Source organism: Mobula hypostoma, chromosome 6 (assembly GCF_963921235.1).
Source record: "Mobula hypostoma chromosome 6, sMobHyp1.1, whole genome shotgun sequence".
In the NCBI taxonomy this organism is placed as follows: Eukaryota; Metazoa; Chordata; class Chondrichthyes; order Myliobatiformes; family Myliobatidae; genus Mobula; species Mobula hypostoma.
Genome location: NC_086102.1, coordinates 175,554,415 through 175,571,467, shown reverse-complemented (window position 1 = coordinate 175,571,467; position 17,053 = coordinate 175,554,415). Strand labels below are relative to the sequence as shown.

General features: G+C 41.5%; 1 protein-coding gene across 6 annotated transcripts in view; it reads right to left on the bottom strand.

Moving 5' to 3' along the window:
• Positions 1 to 17,053, bottom strand: part of pkp4 (plakophilin 4) — a 179,678-nt gene that overhangs the window by 6,780 nt on the left and 155,845 nt on the right. For all 6 annotated transcript variants that reach the window (XM_063052287.1, XM_063052289.1, XM_063052288.1 and 3 more), the window contains 4 exons: positions 16,175 to 16,259; positions 15,956 to 16,082; positions 5,358 to 5,489; positions 1,490 to 1,563 (listed from right to left, as the gene is read on the bottom strand). In XM_063052287.1, coding sequence (XP_062908357.1) covers positions 1,490 to 1,563; positions 5,358 to 5,489; positions 15,956 to 16,082; positions 16,175 to 16,259 — 418 coding nt within the window. The remainder of the gene's footprint in view (positions 1 to 1,489; positions 1,564 to 5,357; positions 5,490 to 15,955; positions 16,083 to 16,174; positions 16,260 to 17,053) is intronic.

Below are 17,053 nucleotides of genomic sequence, written 5' to 3'. Positions count from 1 at the left end.
CAACACTGGCGCATTTCAAGGATGTGTGCTTAGCTTACTCTTTTACTCTCTCTATACCCATGATTGTGTAACTAGGTACAACTCAAATGCCATTTATAAATTTTCTGATGACACAACTATTGTTGGCAGCATTTCAGGTGGTGATGAGGAGGCATACAGGAATGAGATGGATCAGCTCTTTGAGTGGTGTTGAAACAACAATCTCAGTGAGTGACTGAAGTTGTCTTTGAACATTACTGCCAGCTGGTTTGCACAGGTTTTCAACCTTGTACGAACAGGAAATTGACTGTGGACTTCAAGAATGAGTAATCAAGGGAACATAAACCATAAACCATCCCCTTTGAGTGATCAGCAAGTTCTTGGGTGTCAACATCTCTGAAGATCTATCCTGGGCCCAACATATTCATGTAATTACGGAAGATACAACCCCAGCTATATCTCCTTAGGGGTTTGAGGAGACTTGGCATATCAACAAAGTCTCACCAATTTCTACAGATGTACCATGGAGAGCATTCTAACTGGTTGCATCACTGTCTGATACGGCTGGGCAATTGCACAGAATTGGGAAAAGGTGCAGAAATTTGTAAACTCAGCCAGCTCCATCATGGGCACTAGCCTTCCAGCACTGAGGCAATGCCTCAAAAAGGTGGCATCTGTCATTAAGGATCCCCATCACACAGGACATGCCTCTTCTCATTGTTGCCATCAAGGAGGAGGTACAGGAGCCTAAAGACATACACCCAACATTTTAGGAACAGCTTCCTCCCCACGGCCATCAGATTTCTGAATGGACAATGAATCCATGTGCATTATCTTACTATTTTTCTTGTTTTTTGCTCTCTTTTTGCACTACTGATTATATATATTATTGTAATTTGTAGTTTTTAAAATTATGTATTGCAATGTACTGCTGTCACAAAACAACATATTTCATGACATATGCCAGTGATATTAAACCTGATTCTGATTCTGAAGAGGAAGTCTACTACTTCATTCACTCACACGTTGGTAGACATCTGGAGCTCAATTCTGAAAGCCTTTGTACAGGCAAACTAAAAGGTCCCTGATAAGCATTTGCAGAACAATAATCTGTAAGACTATGGATCTGCTGCAGATAATTGGATTAAGCTGGTATATATTTCTCAACCATGATGAGTCAAAGGGTCTCTTTCTACAATGGTAAATTTTCTAGGATTCTCTTCTTTGACCCTAAATGACCTATAACAATTTAAAAATGATTCCTAACTTTAATTCTTTCCAGTTGGTCAAGTCATATCACGTATTTGCTTGAAGTGAACTGAGACTTCTCAGTTCAATTCACAGAAATCTCAACTGCTATAGGCAAAGAAGATTTAATTATTTATATCTACTGGACATAATCTCAAAGCGAATAGATTTGAGTCCTGCATTTTCCACAAGGTTACTTCATGATTATGGAATGCTCTGATGCAGATATTTTCCCCTTCATAGTTTCTTATCCAATACTTACATGAAGTCGTCTAGATTCCTCCTTTGCTGGTGAAGAATAGGAACCTATGTAAATAGGTGACAGCTTATTGGAACCTGCAAATCAATACATTGAACTCAATCAGTTAAAGATACACAATAATTGTGATAATTCAGCATAAAGGCAGAATTAAAAACAAGCGTGGAAAGCGAAATACATGGAAATGAGGAAAATGTGCATCAAAGTTTCAATTATGCATTTTGTAAATAATCTTATAGTATATTAGTATATTTAATAATGACTCAAGTTAGGCAGAAGTTACAGTATACTGCATATTAACACAGAAATGGCAGAGAGTAGTTTATAAATTTAAATATAAAATGCTATAGGAAAAAACAATATTATGTATAATGATAATAAACTGGTAACTATTTTCTTGCCATACATTCAAAGTAATAATACAAAGGTAATCATATTCACTCCTATGAAATACCATAAAATTTTGGTAATATGCTGTCCAATTGCTTGGTTTGGCACTGATTCATCCACCATCTCTAATGTTCCCCTTAAAGACATTGGGTTCCAATTTCTCATGTTCCCTTTAATCATATTGGGGGATCTGCTTTCAGCTTATTTTAAACTTCTTATGTTCACAAGAAAATGTATTATGCTGCTGTGTAACATATAAAGTGAATGAATGAAAAGTACGTTGGGGTAGGATCCAACCAGCACCATTGGTTTAGACACAAACAGGAAAGGCTGGTTATCTTAAATTATTGAATCACATATTCAATCTCTTTTGATCAATAGTTGGAATTTTAAAAAGTACTGCAAGCTGTGGATGAAGGGGAACTGTTAAATGCACTAATCTCGAATTTGCATTTGATAAGGTGGTACAATGAAAGTTATTGCAAAAAAATTAAAGATTATTGTGTAGGAGATTATACATTGTTGAAGATCAACAACTGGTCAGCTAGAAGGAAATAGACCAGGCACTATTTTTCTTGTGTGGGTATGATGTGATGAATAGCAAGGAGCCTAAACTGTTTACAATTTCAAAGATCAAAGATTCATCATATACATTTACAAGTATTGGGAATTTGCTGTGGTGTGTTGCAGTGACATGCAACAAAAAGACAGCACGTAACAACTATGAGAATTATATATTTCTACAAATGAATAGGATGAAGGCACCAAAGGTATGGTTGTTTGCTCAATTTATTAATGACAGAAAGATAGTAATATAAGTTGTGTAAACGATATTAAAAGGCTACAAGGGAAGGTTAAACAAATGGACAAGCATTGAATATAAGGTGGGAACATATGAAATTTTTGGCAGGGGGCAAAAATCTGAATTCTATAAGACTATTGAGTTCTGGGTGACCTGGTGCCCAGTTCACAAATGTTAGTGTGAGGAAAATTAGCAGAATGTTATTGTTTATTGCAAAGGGAATTGAATACAAAGGCAGGAAGGTTATGTTTTGATTATATGGGCACTGGAGAGACCTCATTTAGAATAGTTTATAAAGTCCTGGCCTTTTTAGGGATGGATTGTAAATGTGCTGGAAATACTTCAAAGAAAGTGTTAGAGACCAATATTTGGTATGGGTAGATTAGCTTATAAGGAAAAACTGGACAGGGTAGGTTTATATCTGATGCAGTTTAGCTGAGATGAAACACAGAAGTTTCTGATGGGCCCTGACAGGGTCGAAGTAGAGAGGATGTTTTCTTTTGCAAGAGGATATAAAACAAGGAGCAAAGTTCAAAGTAAATTTATTATTGAAGTAGATATACATCACCATATACAACCCTGAGATTTATTTTTTTACAGGCATACTTAGAAAATCAAATAACCATAGTAGAATCAATGAAAGACTGCACCAACAGGGTGGCCAGTCAATGTGTGAAAGACAACAAACAGTGCAAATACAAAAAGAATAAAAAGCAGTAGTAATAATAATAATAATAATGAATAAGTAAGCAATAAATATCGAGAACATGAGATAAAGAGTCCTTGAAAGTGAGCCCATGGTTGTGGGCAGGTGAAGTTGAGTGAAGTTATTCCCCCCGTTCAAGAGCCTGATGGTAGTAATGGTTCCTAAACCTGTTGGTGTGAGCCCTGAGGCTCCTGTAACTTCTTCCTGATGGCATCAGTGAGAAGAAAGCATGACCCAGGTGGTGGGAGTCTCTGGGATACTGCTTTCCTACGACAGTCCTCCACGTAGATGCGCTCAATGGTGATGGGGGCTTTACCCCTTACTGACTGGGCTGTATCCACAACATCCAAGGGCATTTATGTTTCCATACCAGGCTGGGAAGTAGCCAGTCGAAATACTCCCCACTACACATCTATAGAAGTTTGTCAAAATTTTAAGTGTCATGTTGAGTCTTTGCAAATTCCAAAGGATGTAGAGGTGCTGCCGTGCTTTCTTTGTAATTGCACTCACATGCTGAGCCCATGGTCAGGTCCTCTAAATGATAACGCTGAGGAATTTAAAGTTGCTGACCCCCTCTGTCTCTGGTTCTCTGATGAGGACTGGCTCATGGACCTCCGGTTTCCTCCTCTTGAAGTCAAATATCAGCTTTTTGGTCTTGCTACCATTGAGTAAGAGATTGCTGTTGTGGCCTATGATGGTGGTTTTATCAGCGAACTTAAATATGGCATTGGAGCTGTGCTTATCCACACAGTCATAAGTGTAAAATGAGTAGTGCAGGGGGCTAAGCACACAGCCTTGTGGTGCACCTGTGCAGATGGAGATTGTGGTGGAGATGTTGTTGCCAATTCGACCTGACTGGAAACGACTAGTGAAGAAATCGAGGATCCAATTGCACAAGGAGGTTTTGAGGCCAAGGTCTTGAAGCTTATTGATTAGACTTGAGAGGATGATAGTATTGAATGCCATTAAAGAGAACCCGGATGTTTGCATCTCTGCTGTCCAGATGTCCCAGGGTTGAGTGAAGAGCCAATGAAACGGACCCGTTATGCTGGTAGGCAAATTAGAATGGATCCAAGTTGCTACTCAGGCAGGAGTTGAAACCTTTCATCACCAACCTTTTCAAATCACTTCATCACTGTGGATATACAGTCAGTGCTACTGATTGATAGTATTGAGGCAGGTCACCATGTTCTTCTTAGGCACCAGCATAATTGAAGCCTGCTTGAAGCAGGTTGGTACCTCAGACTGCTGAAGTGAGAGGTTAACAGTCTCAATGAACACTGAAGCCAGTTGATCAGCACAGGTCTTCTACTTGGCCAGGTATCCCATCTGTGCCAGATGCTTTCCATGGGTTCACCCTCCTGAAGGATGTTCTCACGTCAGCCACAGAGACTGAAATGACAAGACCATCAGGGGTGGTGGCGGTTCATGAAGATTCCTCCATGTTTTGATGGTCAAAGTGAGCATAGAAAGCATTAAGCTCATCTGGCACCGTTTATTTATGCAGATGCCCATTTAAGACAGCAAGTCAGTTTTCTTTTTCTTTAGAGACCAGGAATCTTTGGCATTGTCTTCCTCAAAAAGTGGTGGAAGAGGTTTTTGAATATTTTAAAGGCAGAAATGGGTAGATACTACATAAGCAAGAAAGTAAGTTATTATGGAAAAGACGGGAATGTGGAGTTGAGGTCATAATCAAATTAGCCATGGATTTATTAAATGGTTTAGCAGGCCCGAGGGGCTGAAAGTTTTACTCCGACTTCATACATTTACTTGTAAATTATAATCACCATGACACTCCGATACTTGAAAAGAATTCTAATTTTTCAATGTGAATTTACCTTGAAATACAAGTCCAATTTTTCAAACAACTTTGCAAACCAAATCTCAACAACTCCAATAAAATAATATAAAACACGTTTTATGTTTATAAAAGTTTTACTTATACAAACTGCTGAAATCATTCCATTTCTTACCCATGGTTAAGTCTTTGTGCATTATACCATCTCCTTGGTTGTTGAAATATTGCACAGAAGTCTTTGTCTTCTCGTAATTAGATCGTTGATCCTTGATTCCCAAGAGTGCTGGTGAAGAGGTTGTGCTAGCCACTGTAAATAATACATTCAACTAATTCAAGAACTTGCATCTATTTACCAATAATTATTGATAATACTTCAACTTACAAAGCACTTTATAGCCAAAAATGTATGTTTTGATGTATTGACAGGACTCTACATGTGTTGCATTGACGAAATTTTAAGCCAAACTGTAATGGTAACCCAGTTATTATGTCTTTACTAAGGAAAATTAAAGTGACTTCGGTTGCAAACAACTTCGTCCAACTCAAAGTTGTTTTGGAAGTTGGTCAAAAAATAAGTGCTCAGTAAGGCAGCAGCTAGGAAGGGAAAGTGGTGTTCTTGTCGATTCTATTCTCTAACATCCAATCGATAGATATTAAACTGGATTACCTGCATCTATGTCTGAGCCAGTGCGAAAAGAGGGACTGCTATTGCTACATACTTGTCCTGACAAAAACGTAGCTTCAGGACACCACTCCAGACTCAGCCATCTAACTGAAAGACCTAATCACCTTTTGGGTGGACAGAAATGCTATGACCTCGGCTAAGGCCCACGGAGGAGGTCTGTGTGCCTATGTCAGTAAGAACTCGTGTGCGAACATCTCGGTGGTCATGGCCCACTGCTCAGAGCAAATAGAGTTTTAATGGTGAAATGCAGGCCCTTCTACTTACCAAGAGAGTTCACTGTCATTGTGATTTTTTTTGCTGTTTACATCCCCCCTCTGTGCTAATGCTGGGGAAGCACTGCAGGAATTCTACAGCACCACCTACGATTTCCAAGCCACTCACCTCAATGGTTTCTTTATTATTGCTGGTGACTTCAATCCATGCCAACTTAAAAACAGTCCTGCCAAAGTTCTACCAACATGTCAACTACACAACCAGAGCAGAGAATATACTAGACCTGGTCTGTACTGATGTTCGTGGAGCCTACAAGACTGACCTCGACCCACCTCGGATATTCAGACCACATATCCATTTGCTAATCCTTGCATACAGACGAACCAATTCACAAATAAATCAGGACCTGGCCAGAAGATGTTAGCTTAACACTGCAGGACTGCTTCTAAAGTATGGATTGGAGAGTATTCAGGGAGGCAGCTACCAATGTTCATTATGTCAACATTGATGAGTATGCGGGATCATTGACTGGCTACATAGGAAAATACATTGATGATGTTACTGTGATTAAACACTACACTGCCAGGGCAAATCAGAAAGCATGGCTGACTGTAGAGCTTTGTGCACGGCTTAGGGTTTAGGACGCTGCCTTCAAGATTGGGGAATAAGAAGACCCCAAGGTCAGCAAGAGCCATGCTCTCCCGTGTCATCAGGAAGAAATTTCACAGCCATTTTTGTGACACCAGGGTCTTACGGTACATGTGGCAATGTATACTAACTTTATTAGATTACAACTCTACCCTACGCATCAACAAAAGCGAAACCTCCCTTCCTGATAGGCTGAGTGCTTTCTATGCATGATTTGACCAATTGAATGATGTGACATTGACGGAAGTCCTCTCTCCCTTTGAGAAACAGGCACCTTTTCTGGCCACACCAAGGTGAGAAGGATTCCAGTCAGGGTAAACCCACACAAAGATGTGGGGCCAGGCAACATATCTTGTCAGGTCCTGAGAGATTGTATGGCTCAGCTAATAGAGGTTTTAAAGGTCATCTTTAATACTTCTTCTACAACAGTCAACTGTCCCTGCAGATTTTAAGGCAGCCACCATCATTCCAGTGCCCAAGACAGCGATGGTAACTGTCCTAAATGATTATTGCCCAGTGGCACTGACCTCAACAATCATGAAGTGCTTTGAGTGGCTGGTAATGAATTGTATAAAATCCCAAATTCCAGCTACATTGGACCTTTTCCAGTTTACCTACTGCTCAAACTTGTCCACTGATGATGCCATAACCTCAGCCCTTGGCCCTCCACTCTGTCCCTTCCTACCTGCAAAGAACAATGCCACAAACACCAACCAGGATGTTATTCATCGACTTCAGCTCTGTGTGTAACATGATCATCCCTCAGAGGTTGGTGGGTAAACTATCCTTGTTGGAACTCAACCCCCGTTTCTGTAACTCTTGAATAAAGGATTCCAGCAGTTTAAGTTGGCAGCAATATCTCAAGCTCCATCACTACTGCCCCCCAGGCTGCGTGCTCAACTTGCTGTTGTTCATGTTTCTGACTCACAACTGCACTGCCAGATCCAGCTCAAACCAGATTATCAAGTTCGCTGATGATACAGCAACAATGATGAGTCAGCATACAGAAAGGAGGTAAAGGGGCTCGTCAAATGGTGTGAGTCTCAAAGTGGACACGACAAAAGAGATGATTGTGACCTTCAAGCAGGCACAGGTTGACCACTCTCCATTGCACATTAATGACTCTGCTGCAGAGAGAGTGAGGAGCACAAAGTTCTTTGGTTTCCTTGCAGCGGACGATCTAACCAGGATTCACAACACCTCCTTATTGGTCAAGAAGGCACAACAGCATCTACACTTTCTGAGGAAACTGAGATGTGTAAGGCTTTCTGCCTCCATTCTAACAACTTTCTGAAGGAGCATAATTGAGAGTATCCTATCTAGCTGCATCATTGTGTGGTATGGAGGTGGAAAGCAGAGGACCTCAAGACCCTACAGAAGACAGTAAAAATTGCTGAGAGGATCACTGGAGTCTCCCCCCACCCCTACTTGTACCAGAAGTGTTGTATACAAAGGGCCTGAAATATTGTTGAGGATCCCTACCACTCATCCCACAATCTCTGAACCACTACTGTCAGGAAAGAGGTACAGGAGCATCAGGACTTGGTCTGCCAGACCGGGTAGCAGCTTTTTCCCTCAGGCTGAGAGACAAATGAACATACTGCCACCAGTAAGCTATCATCACTAGGACAGCCAGCTGTTTAGTGTTTACTGTTTACCTGCAGTGCGTACTTCACATGCATTTTTAATTATATTTTATGAACTTATTTGTGAAAATATTTAGCTTTATGTGCTGTGTGTGATAATATGTACCATGTGCTATTTGCATTGTGGGTGCACCATTGTCCGGAGGAATGTTGTCTCGTTTGGTTGTATATACAGTATGTACAGTCAGATGACACTAAACTTGAACGTGAACTTGTTCACATTTCAGGTCTCGTGATTAATTGGACATTAGAGTACATTTGAAGAGTGGTGACATTTCATTCTCCTAGTGCTTCCTCCTGGCTGAAGAAGCTCTCAATTTCAAGTAATGTTCCTTTCACTTCCCTCAAAATAAGGTATTGCAATGGGAACCCAGATGGATCCTTACTATTTGTTTTCATTAATAATGCTTGTGCATTACATATTCTAATCCTATTCAAGATCACATTTTGAAGCTCAGTATCACCACTGATGCTACTTGCTGTGAGCACCTTAAGTTGGGAGGCTTTTAATATTGCGTCCATTTTAAAATTTCATTTTTTGGGGCCTGGGCAAAGATAGCAAGGCCAGAATTTACTGTCCTTGCCTACCTGCCCTTGCAAAGTAGTTCAGCCACCTACTTCAACAGCTGCAGTACTTATGGTGAAGCTGCTCTTGGGGAGAGAGTTCCGGTATTTAGATCAAGGACAGTGGAGAAGCAGTGATATATTTTTATGTCAGGATGGTACATGGCCTGGAGGGAAACCTGCAAGTGGCAGCCTTCCCATGCACGTATTGTCATTGTCTTTCTTGGTGGTAGAAGTCATGGTTTTGGGAAGTGTCGTGGTAGACAAGCTAAGTAATTTTCAGAACGAGAATCAGAATCAGAATCACTTTATTGCCAGTCTGTGAACAATACCAAACTGACTATGGTTCTGTGCCAAGTATAAAACACAGGACGATACCATATCAGACATCTTTTCTGGACAGTTTGTAAGTTGTACACATTGTATGCTAGAGGTGGAAGAGGAAGAGAATAAGTAGTGGATGGACTGCTTTTGTCTTGGAAACAGTTTAGCTTCTTCAGTGTTGCTGGGGCTGTTCTCATCAAGGCAAATAGAATGGATTCCATCATGCTGATTTGTGCTTGTAGACATGAAGGCTTTGGGGTGTCAGGAGATATGTCAATTGCTGGAAGGTATTGTACCCAGTCTCCAACCTGCTCTTGTTGCCACAGTATTTATATGGCTTTCCAGTTGTGCTCCTAGTCATAACTGCTGAGTTTTGTGTGTATTTTGTTTGTATTGATCCAGAATTTGCATGTTAGGCTCTCAGTGATGGCAGTGCAATGAACAATGAGGGGAAGTCGTTACACTTTCTCTTGTTGAAGTTGAGTACTGACTGGCATTCTTCTGGAACTTCTCAGTCCATTTACATTGTTTAATCTTTGCTGCATGAACTACTTCATTTAATCAGAAGCTGTGAATAGAATTGAACTGTGCTATTTTCAGCAAATTTACTTACTACATTCTTACGATGTAAGTTAATGATGAAAAAGCTGAAGACAATTCAGGCTGGAACTCCGTCCTGAAGAATTTGTGTTGAGTGGCTGCCAACAAATACAACTATCTCTCTTTGTACAAGGTATAACTTCAACCATTGAACTGTTTTCCCCTTAATATCCATTGACTTCAGTTTCACCAGGTTTTGCTGATACCACAGTTCATCAATTGCTGCCTTGATATCAGGAGCGGTCACTGCCAACTCATCTTTGGAATTTAACACTTTGGAACAGGATTGTGGTGAGATATGGAGCAAGTGCTCTTGCTAAAACCTAAACTGGATACAGTTGACAACTCTTTGGAAGTTACGTGTGGCTAGAATATCGTGCTGATTAAACCTTCCAGCATTTTGTTGCTAATCAAGAGCAACCTGATTTGAGTGAAATTAGCCCGACTGAATTTTTGTGAATAGAAAACTCCAGAGCAAATTTTTTACATTGCTAGGTGACAGCTTTTGTTATTACTATACTGAAATGGCTTCGTTAGAAGCATGGTTAGACCTGGAATGAAAGTCTAGCAAGAAGGTGTTCAGATCTGATAGCCTTAATTATATGCCATGCTACCAGCCATTTCTTGATATCTTGTGGAGCCAATTGAATTAACTATTCACTGGCTTTTGTCATCTTATAATAATCATTTAGCCCACTTAGATTCCAGGGCAGCAACTTCACTTGTCCCATTTCCCCTCACTTTACTCCCCTGCAACTCTCAATGCCTCAGGCTCACTTCTACCATTCTTGTGTTGTGTAACTTCTCTACCTTGATACAGAGCCTACCTTCTAATACGACCAACGACATAGGCAGGAAGAGGGATGAGGTCCTGAAGTGTGAGTTTCGGGAATTAGGCAGAAGGCTGAAGAACAGGACCTCAAGGGTGGCGTTCTCAGGATTGCTGCCAGTGCTACGTGACAGTAATGGTAAGAATTGGAGGAGATGGCAGTTGAATGCGTGGCTGAGGAGTTGGTGCAGGGGGCAGGGTTTTAGATTTTTAGATCATTGGGATCTCTTCTGGGGAAGGTGGGACCTGTACAGATTGGATGGGTTGCACCTGAACTCGAGGGGGAGCAATATCCTTCCAGGTAGGTTTGCTAGCATGGTTCGGGAGGGTTTAAACTAATTTGTGAGGGGGATGGGACCCAGAGCGATAGAGCAGTGAAAGAAGTGCATGGAGTAAAGCCAGATCTAACATACAGAGAGGCTTTGAGGAAAGAGAAGCAGAATAAACAGTGTAAAGACAGTAAGGTAGAAGGGCTGAAATGTGTGTACCTCAATGCAAGAGAAGCATCAGGAACAAAGGTGATGAACTGAGAGCTTGGATACATACATGGAATTAGTGGCCATTACAGAGACTTGGCTGGCACCAGGGCAGGAATGGATTCTCAATATTCCTGGATTTCAGTGCTTTAAAAGGGATGGAGAGGGCGGAAAAAGGGGAGGAGGGGTGGCGTTACTGGTCAGGGATACTATTACAGCTACAGAAAGGGTGGGAAATGTAGCAGGATCCTCTTTTGAGTCAATATGGGTGGAAGTCAGGAACAGGAAGGGAGCAGTTACTCTACTGGGGGTATTCTATAGGCCCCCTGGTAGCAGCAGAGATACAGAGGAGCAGATTGGGAGGCAGATTTTGGAAAGGTGCAAAAATAACAGGGTTGTTATCATGGGTGACTTTAACTTCCCTAATATTGATTGGCACCTGATTAGTTCCAAGGGTTCAGATGGGGCAGAGTTTGTTAAGTATGTCCAGGATGGATTCCTGTCACAGTATGTGGACAGGCCGACCAGGGGGAATGCCATACTAGATCTAGTACTAGGTAATGAACCGGATCAGGTCACAGATCTCTCAGTGGGTGAGCATCTGGGGCACAGTGACCACCGCTCCCTGGCCTTTATAATTATCATGGAAAAGGATAGAATCAAAGAGGACAGGAAATTTTTTAATTGGGGAAAGGCAAATTATGAGGCTATAAGGCTAGAACTTGCGGGTGTGAATTGGGATGATGTTTTTGCAGGGAAATGCACTATGGACATGTGGTCGATGTTTAGAGATCTCTTCCGGGATGTAAGGGATAAATCTGTCCCGGTGAGGAAGATAAAGAATGGTAGGGTGAAGGAACCATGGGTGACAAGTGAGGTGGAAAATCTAGTCAGGTGGAAGAAGGCAGCATACATGAGGTTTAGGAAGCAAGGATCAGATGGGTCTATTGAGGAATATAGGGAAGCAAGAAAGGAGCTTAAGAAGGGGCTGAGAAGAACAAGAAGGGGGCATGAGAAGGCCTTGGCGAGTAGGGTAAAGGAAAACCCCAAGGCATTCTTCAATTATGTGAAGAAAAAAAGGTTGACAGGAATGAAGGTAGGACTGACTAGAGATAAAGGTGGGAAGATGTGCCTGGAGGCTGTGGAAGTGAGCGAGGTCCTCAATGAATACTTCTCTTCGGTATTCACCAATGAGAGGGAACTTGATGATGGTGAGGCCAATATGAGTGAGGTTGATGTTCTGGAGCATGTTGATATTAAGGGAGAGGAGGTGTTGGAGTTGTTAAAATACATTAGGACAGGTAAGTCCCCGGGGCCTGACGGAATATTCCCCAGGCTGCTCCACAAGGTGAGAGAAGAGATTGCTGAGCCTCTGGCTAGGATCTTTATGTCCTCGTTGTCCACGGGAATGGTACTGGAGGATTGGAGGGAGGTGAATGTTGTTCCCTTGATCAAAAAAGGTAGTAGGGATAGTCCGGGTAATTATAGACCAGTGAGCCTTACGTCTGTGGTGGGAAAGCTGTTGGAAAAGATTCTTAGAGATAAGATCTATAGGCATTTAGAGAATCATGGTCTGATCAGGGACAGTCAGCATGGCTTTGTGAAGGGCAGATTGTGTCTAACAAGCCTGATAGAGTTCTTTGAGGAGGTGACCAGGCATATAGATGAGGGTAGTGCAGTGGATGTGATCTATATGGATTTTAGTAAGGCATTTGACAAGGTTCCACACGGTAGGCTTATTCAGAAAGTTAGAAAGCATAGGATCCAGGGAAGTTTGGCCAGGTGGATTCAGAATTGGCTTGCCTGCAGAAGGCAGAGGGTGATGGTGAAGGGAGTACATTCAGATTGGAGGATTGTGACTAGTGGTGTCCCACAAGGATCTGTTCTGGGACCTCTACTTTTCGTGATTTTTATTAACAACCTGGATGTGGGGGTAGAAGGGTGGGTTGGCAAGTTTGCAGATGACACAAAAGTTGGTGGTGTTGTAGATAGTGTAGAGGATTGTCAAAGATTGCAGAGAGACATTGATAGGATGCAGAAGTGGGCTGAGAAGTGGCAGATGGAGTTCAACCCGGAGAAGTGTGAGGTGGTACACTTTGGAAGGACAAACTCCAAGGCAGAGTACAAAGTAAATGGCAGGATACTTGGTAGTGTGGAGGAGCAGAGGGATCTCGGGGTACATGTCCACAGATCCCTGAAAGTTGCCTCGCAGGTGGATAGGGTAGTTAAGAAAGCTTATGGGATGTTAGCTTTCATAAGTCAAGGGATAGAGTTTAAGAGTCGCGATGTAATGATGCAGCTCTATAAAACTCTGGTTAGGCCACACTTGGAGTACTGTGTCCAGTTCGGGTCACCTCACTATAGGAAGGATGTGGAAGCATTGGAAAGGGTACAGAGGAGATTTACCAGGATGCTGCCTGGTTTAGAAAGTATGCATTATGATCAGAGATTAAGGGAGCTAGGGCTTTACTCTTTGGAGAGGATGAGGATGAGAGGAGACATGATAGAGGTGTACAAGATAATAAGAGGAATAGATAGAGTAGATAGCCAGCGCCTCTTCCCCAGGGCACCACTGCCCAATACAAGAGGACATGGCTTTAAGGTAAGGGGTGGGAAGTTCAAGGGGGTGATTAGAGGAAGGTTTTTCACTCAGAGAGTGGTTGGTGCGTGGAATGCACTGCCTGAGTCAGTGGTGGAGGCAGATACACTAGTGAAGTTTAAGAGACTACTAGACAGGTATATGGGTATATGGAGGAATCTAAGGTGGGGGCTTATATGGGAGGCAGGGTTTGAGGGTCGGCACAACATTGTGGGCCGAAGGGCCTGTACTGTGCTGTACTATTTTATGTTCTATTTTCTATATATTCACCAAACACATCAATTCTAACAGTTGCTTTAATGATATTCTTTTACATATTTTCTTCCTATACAGAATTTGATTGAAATCCTTCTGGATTTTTCATCACTGGGTTGCATTACTTTATACTTTATTGTCGCCAAACAATTGGTACTAGAACGTACAATCATCACAGCGATATTTGATTCTGCACTTCACACTCCCTGGATTACAAATATTAAATATTAAAGATATTAAAAATAGTTAAATGAGTAAATATTACAAATTTAAATTATAAATCATAAATAGAAAATAGAAAAATGGGAAGTAAGGTAGTGCAAAAAAAACCAAGAGGCAGGTCCGGATATTTGGAGGGTACAGCCCAGATCTGGGTCGGGATCCGTTCAGTAGTCTTATCACAGTTGGAAAGAAGCTGTTCCCAAATCTGGCCGTACGAGTCTTCAAGCTCCTGAACCTTCTCCCAGAGGGAAGAGGGACGAAAAGCCTGTTGGCTGGGTGGGTCGTGTCCCTGATTATCTTGGCAGCACTGCTTCGACAACGTGTGGTGTAAAGTGAGTCCACGGACGGAAGATTGGTTTGTGTGATGTGCTGCGCCGTGTTCACGATCTTCTGCAGCTTCTTCCGGTCTTGGACAGGACAACTTCCATACTGGGTTGTGATGCACCCTGGAAGAATGCTTTCTACGGTGCATCTATAAAAATCAGTGAGGGTTTTAGGGGACAGGCTAAATTTCTTTAGTTTTCTCAGGAAGTAAAGGCGCTGGTGGGCCTTTATCCACTCCTTCCACAGATCAGCACTGTACCCTGGTCGACAAAGTCCTGAACTTCGTATTTCTTAATTCCAACAAATACACTTTCCATTTTGCTTACCAGAACTTTCTTCCCCACGGGCTTCTGCATTGGCAATAAAATCTAGTATTTTAACCACCATCCATTGCAATCTCACTTCCACAGATATCTTGCATTTCACTACCAACACCCACCCCTTTGATTTTCTGTTGTTCTTCTTCCCAGGATAACTTGGTCCATTCCTTTATCTTCTCTACATCCTCCTCCCCTCCTCCTCTCATGGCATCTTTCAAACGTAACTGAAAAAAAATTTGCCTCTGAACCGTATCAGATCAATTGCAAGAATGTGGGAAGTACGCATGAAGCCGATGGATGACGCAGTGAATCGATTGAGCCTCCTACACGTAGAGGGCTCTCTCTTTTCAGGCGGACTTTTGTTTCTCATCTTGGCTTTCGCACTGTAAGTTGCTCAGTGTGTACAGTGGCAAACATGACTCAGAAAGAAGTTTATTCCTACTGCTCTGTTAATCTTGCTCTCCACATACATAACCACATAAATAATTTGGCTGCCCCGCTTAACAACCTAATATACTGTGCCCAATGTGTGGTTTCTTCTGATTCGAGGAAACCAAGTGCAGTTAACCGTGTCATTCTCAAAGGAGAAACAATTGTTATTGAAGCCAACACACACAAAATGCCAGAGGAACTCCGCAGGTCACGCAGCATCTATGGAAATGAATAGATAGTTGATGTTTCAGGCTGAGACTCTTCTTCTGGACTGAAGAAGGGATTTATTTCCATAGATATTGTCTGACCTGCTGATTTCTTCTGGCGTTTTGTGTGTTGCTTTAGATTTCCAGCATTTGCAGACTTCATGTTTGTGAATTGTTATTGAAATCAAGCAATCAAAAGCATGAGTTTTCCTGTGCTTAAGATTTAGGGCACAAATTAAATTGCACAAGACAGGCACAAATTCAGGAAACTTATTCTGCATTCTTTTGTATGGGAATGGAACGATGTTAATTACTTAATTTGACAGAACTAACTGGGAGTTTTGTTGCAAATGCAGTGTAAATTATTTACAAAGCTAAATTTTCTCAAGTAACAATTTCAATTTTCTTAAGTTAATTATACACAACTCACCAGATTGAAGAACAGGTGACATATTTTGATTAGTTGTTGATAACGTTGGGTGAGATGTGGAAAACTTATGTTTGTCTCGCTCCAATGTAGAAATTGGTGTAATGAAATGGCTTTGATTCCATCCATCCTTCAAAGAAATAAAGGAAAGTCAAGATGCAAGTATAATTACTAGATTTCTAATTTCAATGCAAGACAACACATCTTTGAATTTTTACTTACCTTTTTATAAATGCTGCGAAGGTCACGGTATTGCCATAACGTATTTAGGACTTGAGCTGCTGCCTTAACTACTTTCAGTGAATATCTTAATGAAATATAAAATTTAATGTAAATATTACATATTTCAGCAATCTGTAACACATTAGCCCAATTCAATCCAATTTACCCAATGAAGTGTATTCTGCCTGGAGGTTGGTGACCAGTGGTGTTCTACAGTGATTTGTTCTGGGACCCATGCTCTTGATTTTTATTAATACAAGGACAAGGAAGTGGAAGGGTGGGTTAATAAGTTTACAGCTGACTCAAAGGTTGGTGGTGTTGTGGATGGTGTAGAAGGTTGTTGTAGGTTATGATGGGACATTGATGGGATGAAGAACTCGGCTAAGGAGTGGCAGATGGAGATAAGTCTGGAAAAGTGTGAAGTGATTCACTTTGTAAGGTCAAGAAGAGTACCAGGGTAATGACAGGATTCTTGACAATGTGGAGGAGCAGAAGGATCTTGGGGTCCACATCCATAGATGCCTGAATGTTGTCACACAAGTTGATAGGGTGGTTAGGAAGGTGTATGGTTTGCTGGCTGTCATTAGTCAGGGGATTGAGTTCAAGAGCTGTGAGGTAAACTACAGCTCTATGAAACTCCTGGTTAGATGACACTTGGGAGTATTGTGTTTAGTTCTGGTTACATCATTATAGGAAGAATGTGGAAGCTTTAGAGAGATTGCAAAGATTTACCACGATGCTGCCTGGATTAGGGATCACTTTTAATGAAGATAGATTGAGCAAGCAATTTTTCTCTTTGGAGTGAAGAAGGATGAGAAGTGACTTAATAGAGAGTAAGCTATATTTTGAGGGATTGGTTGAGTGGGCAGAGACTTTGTC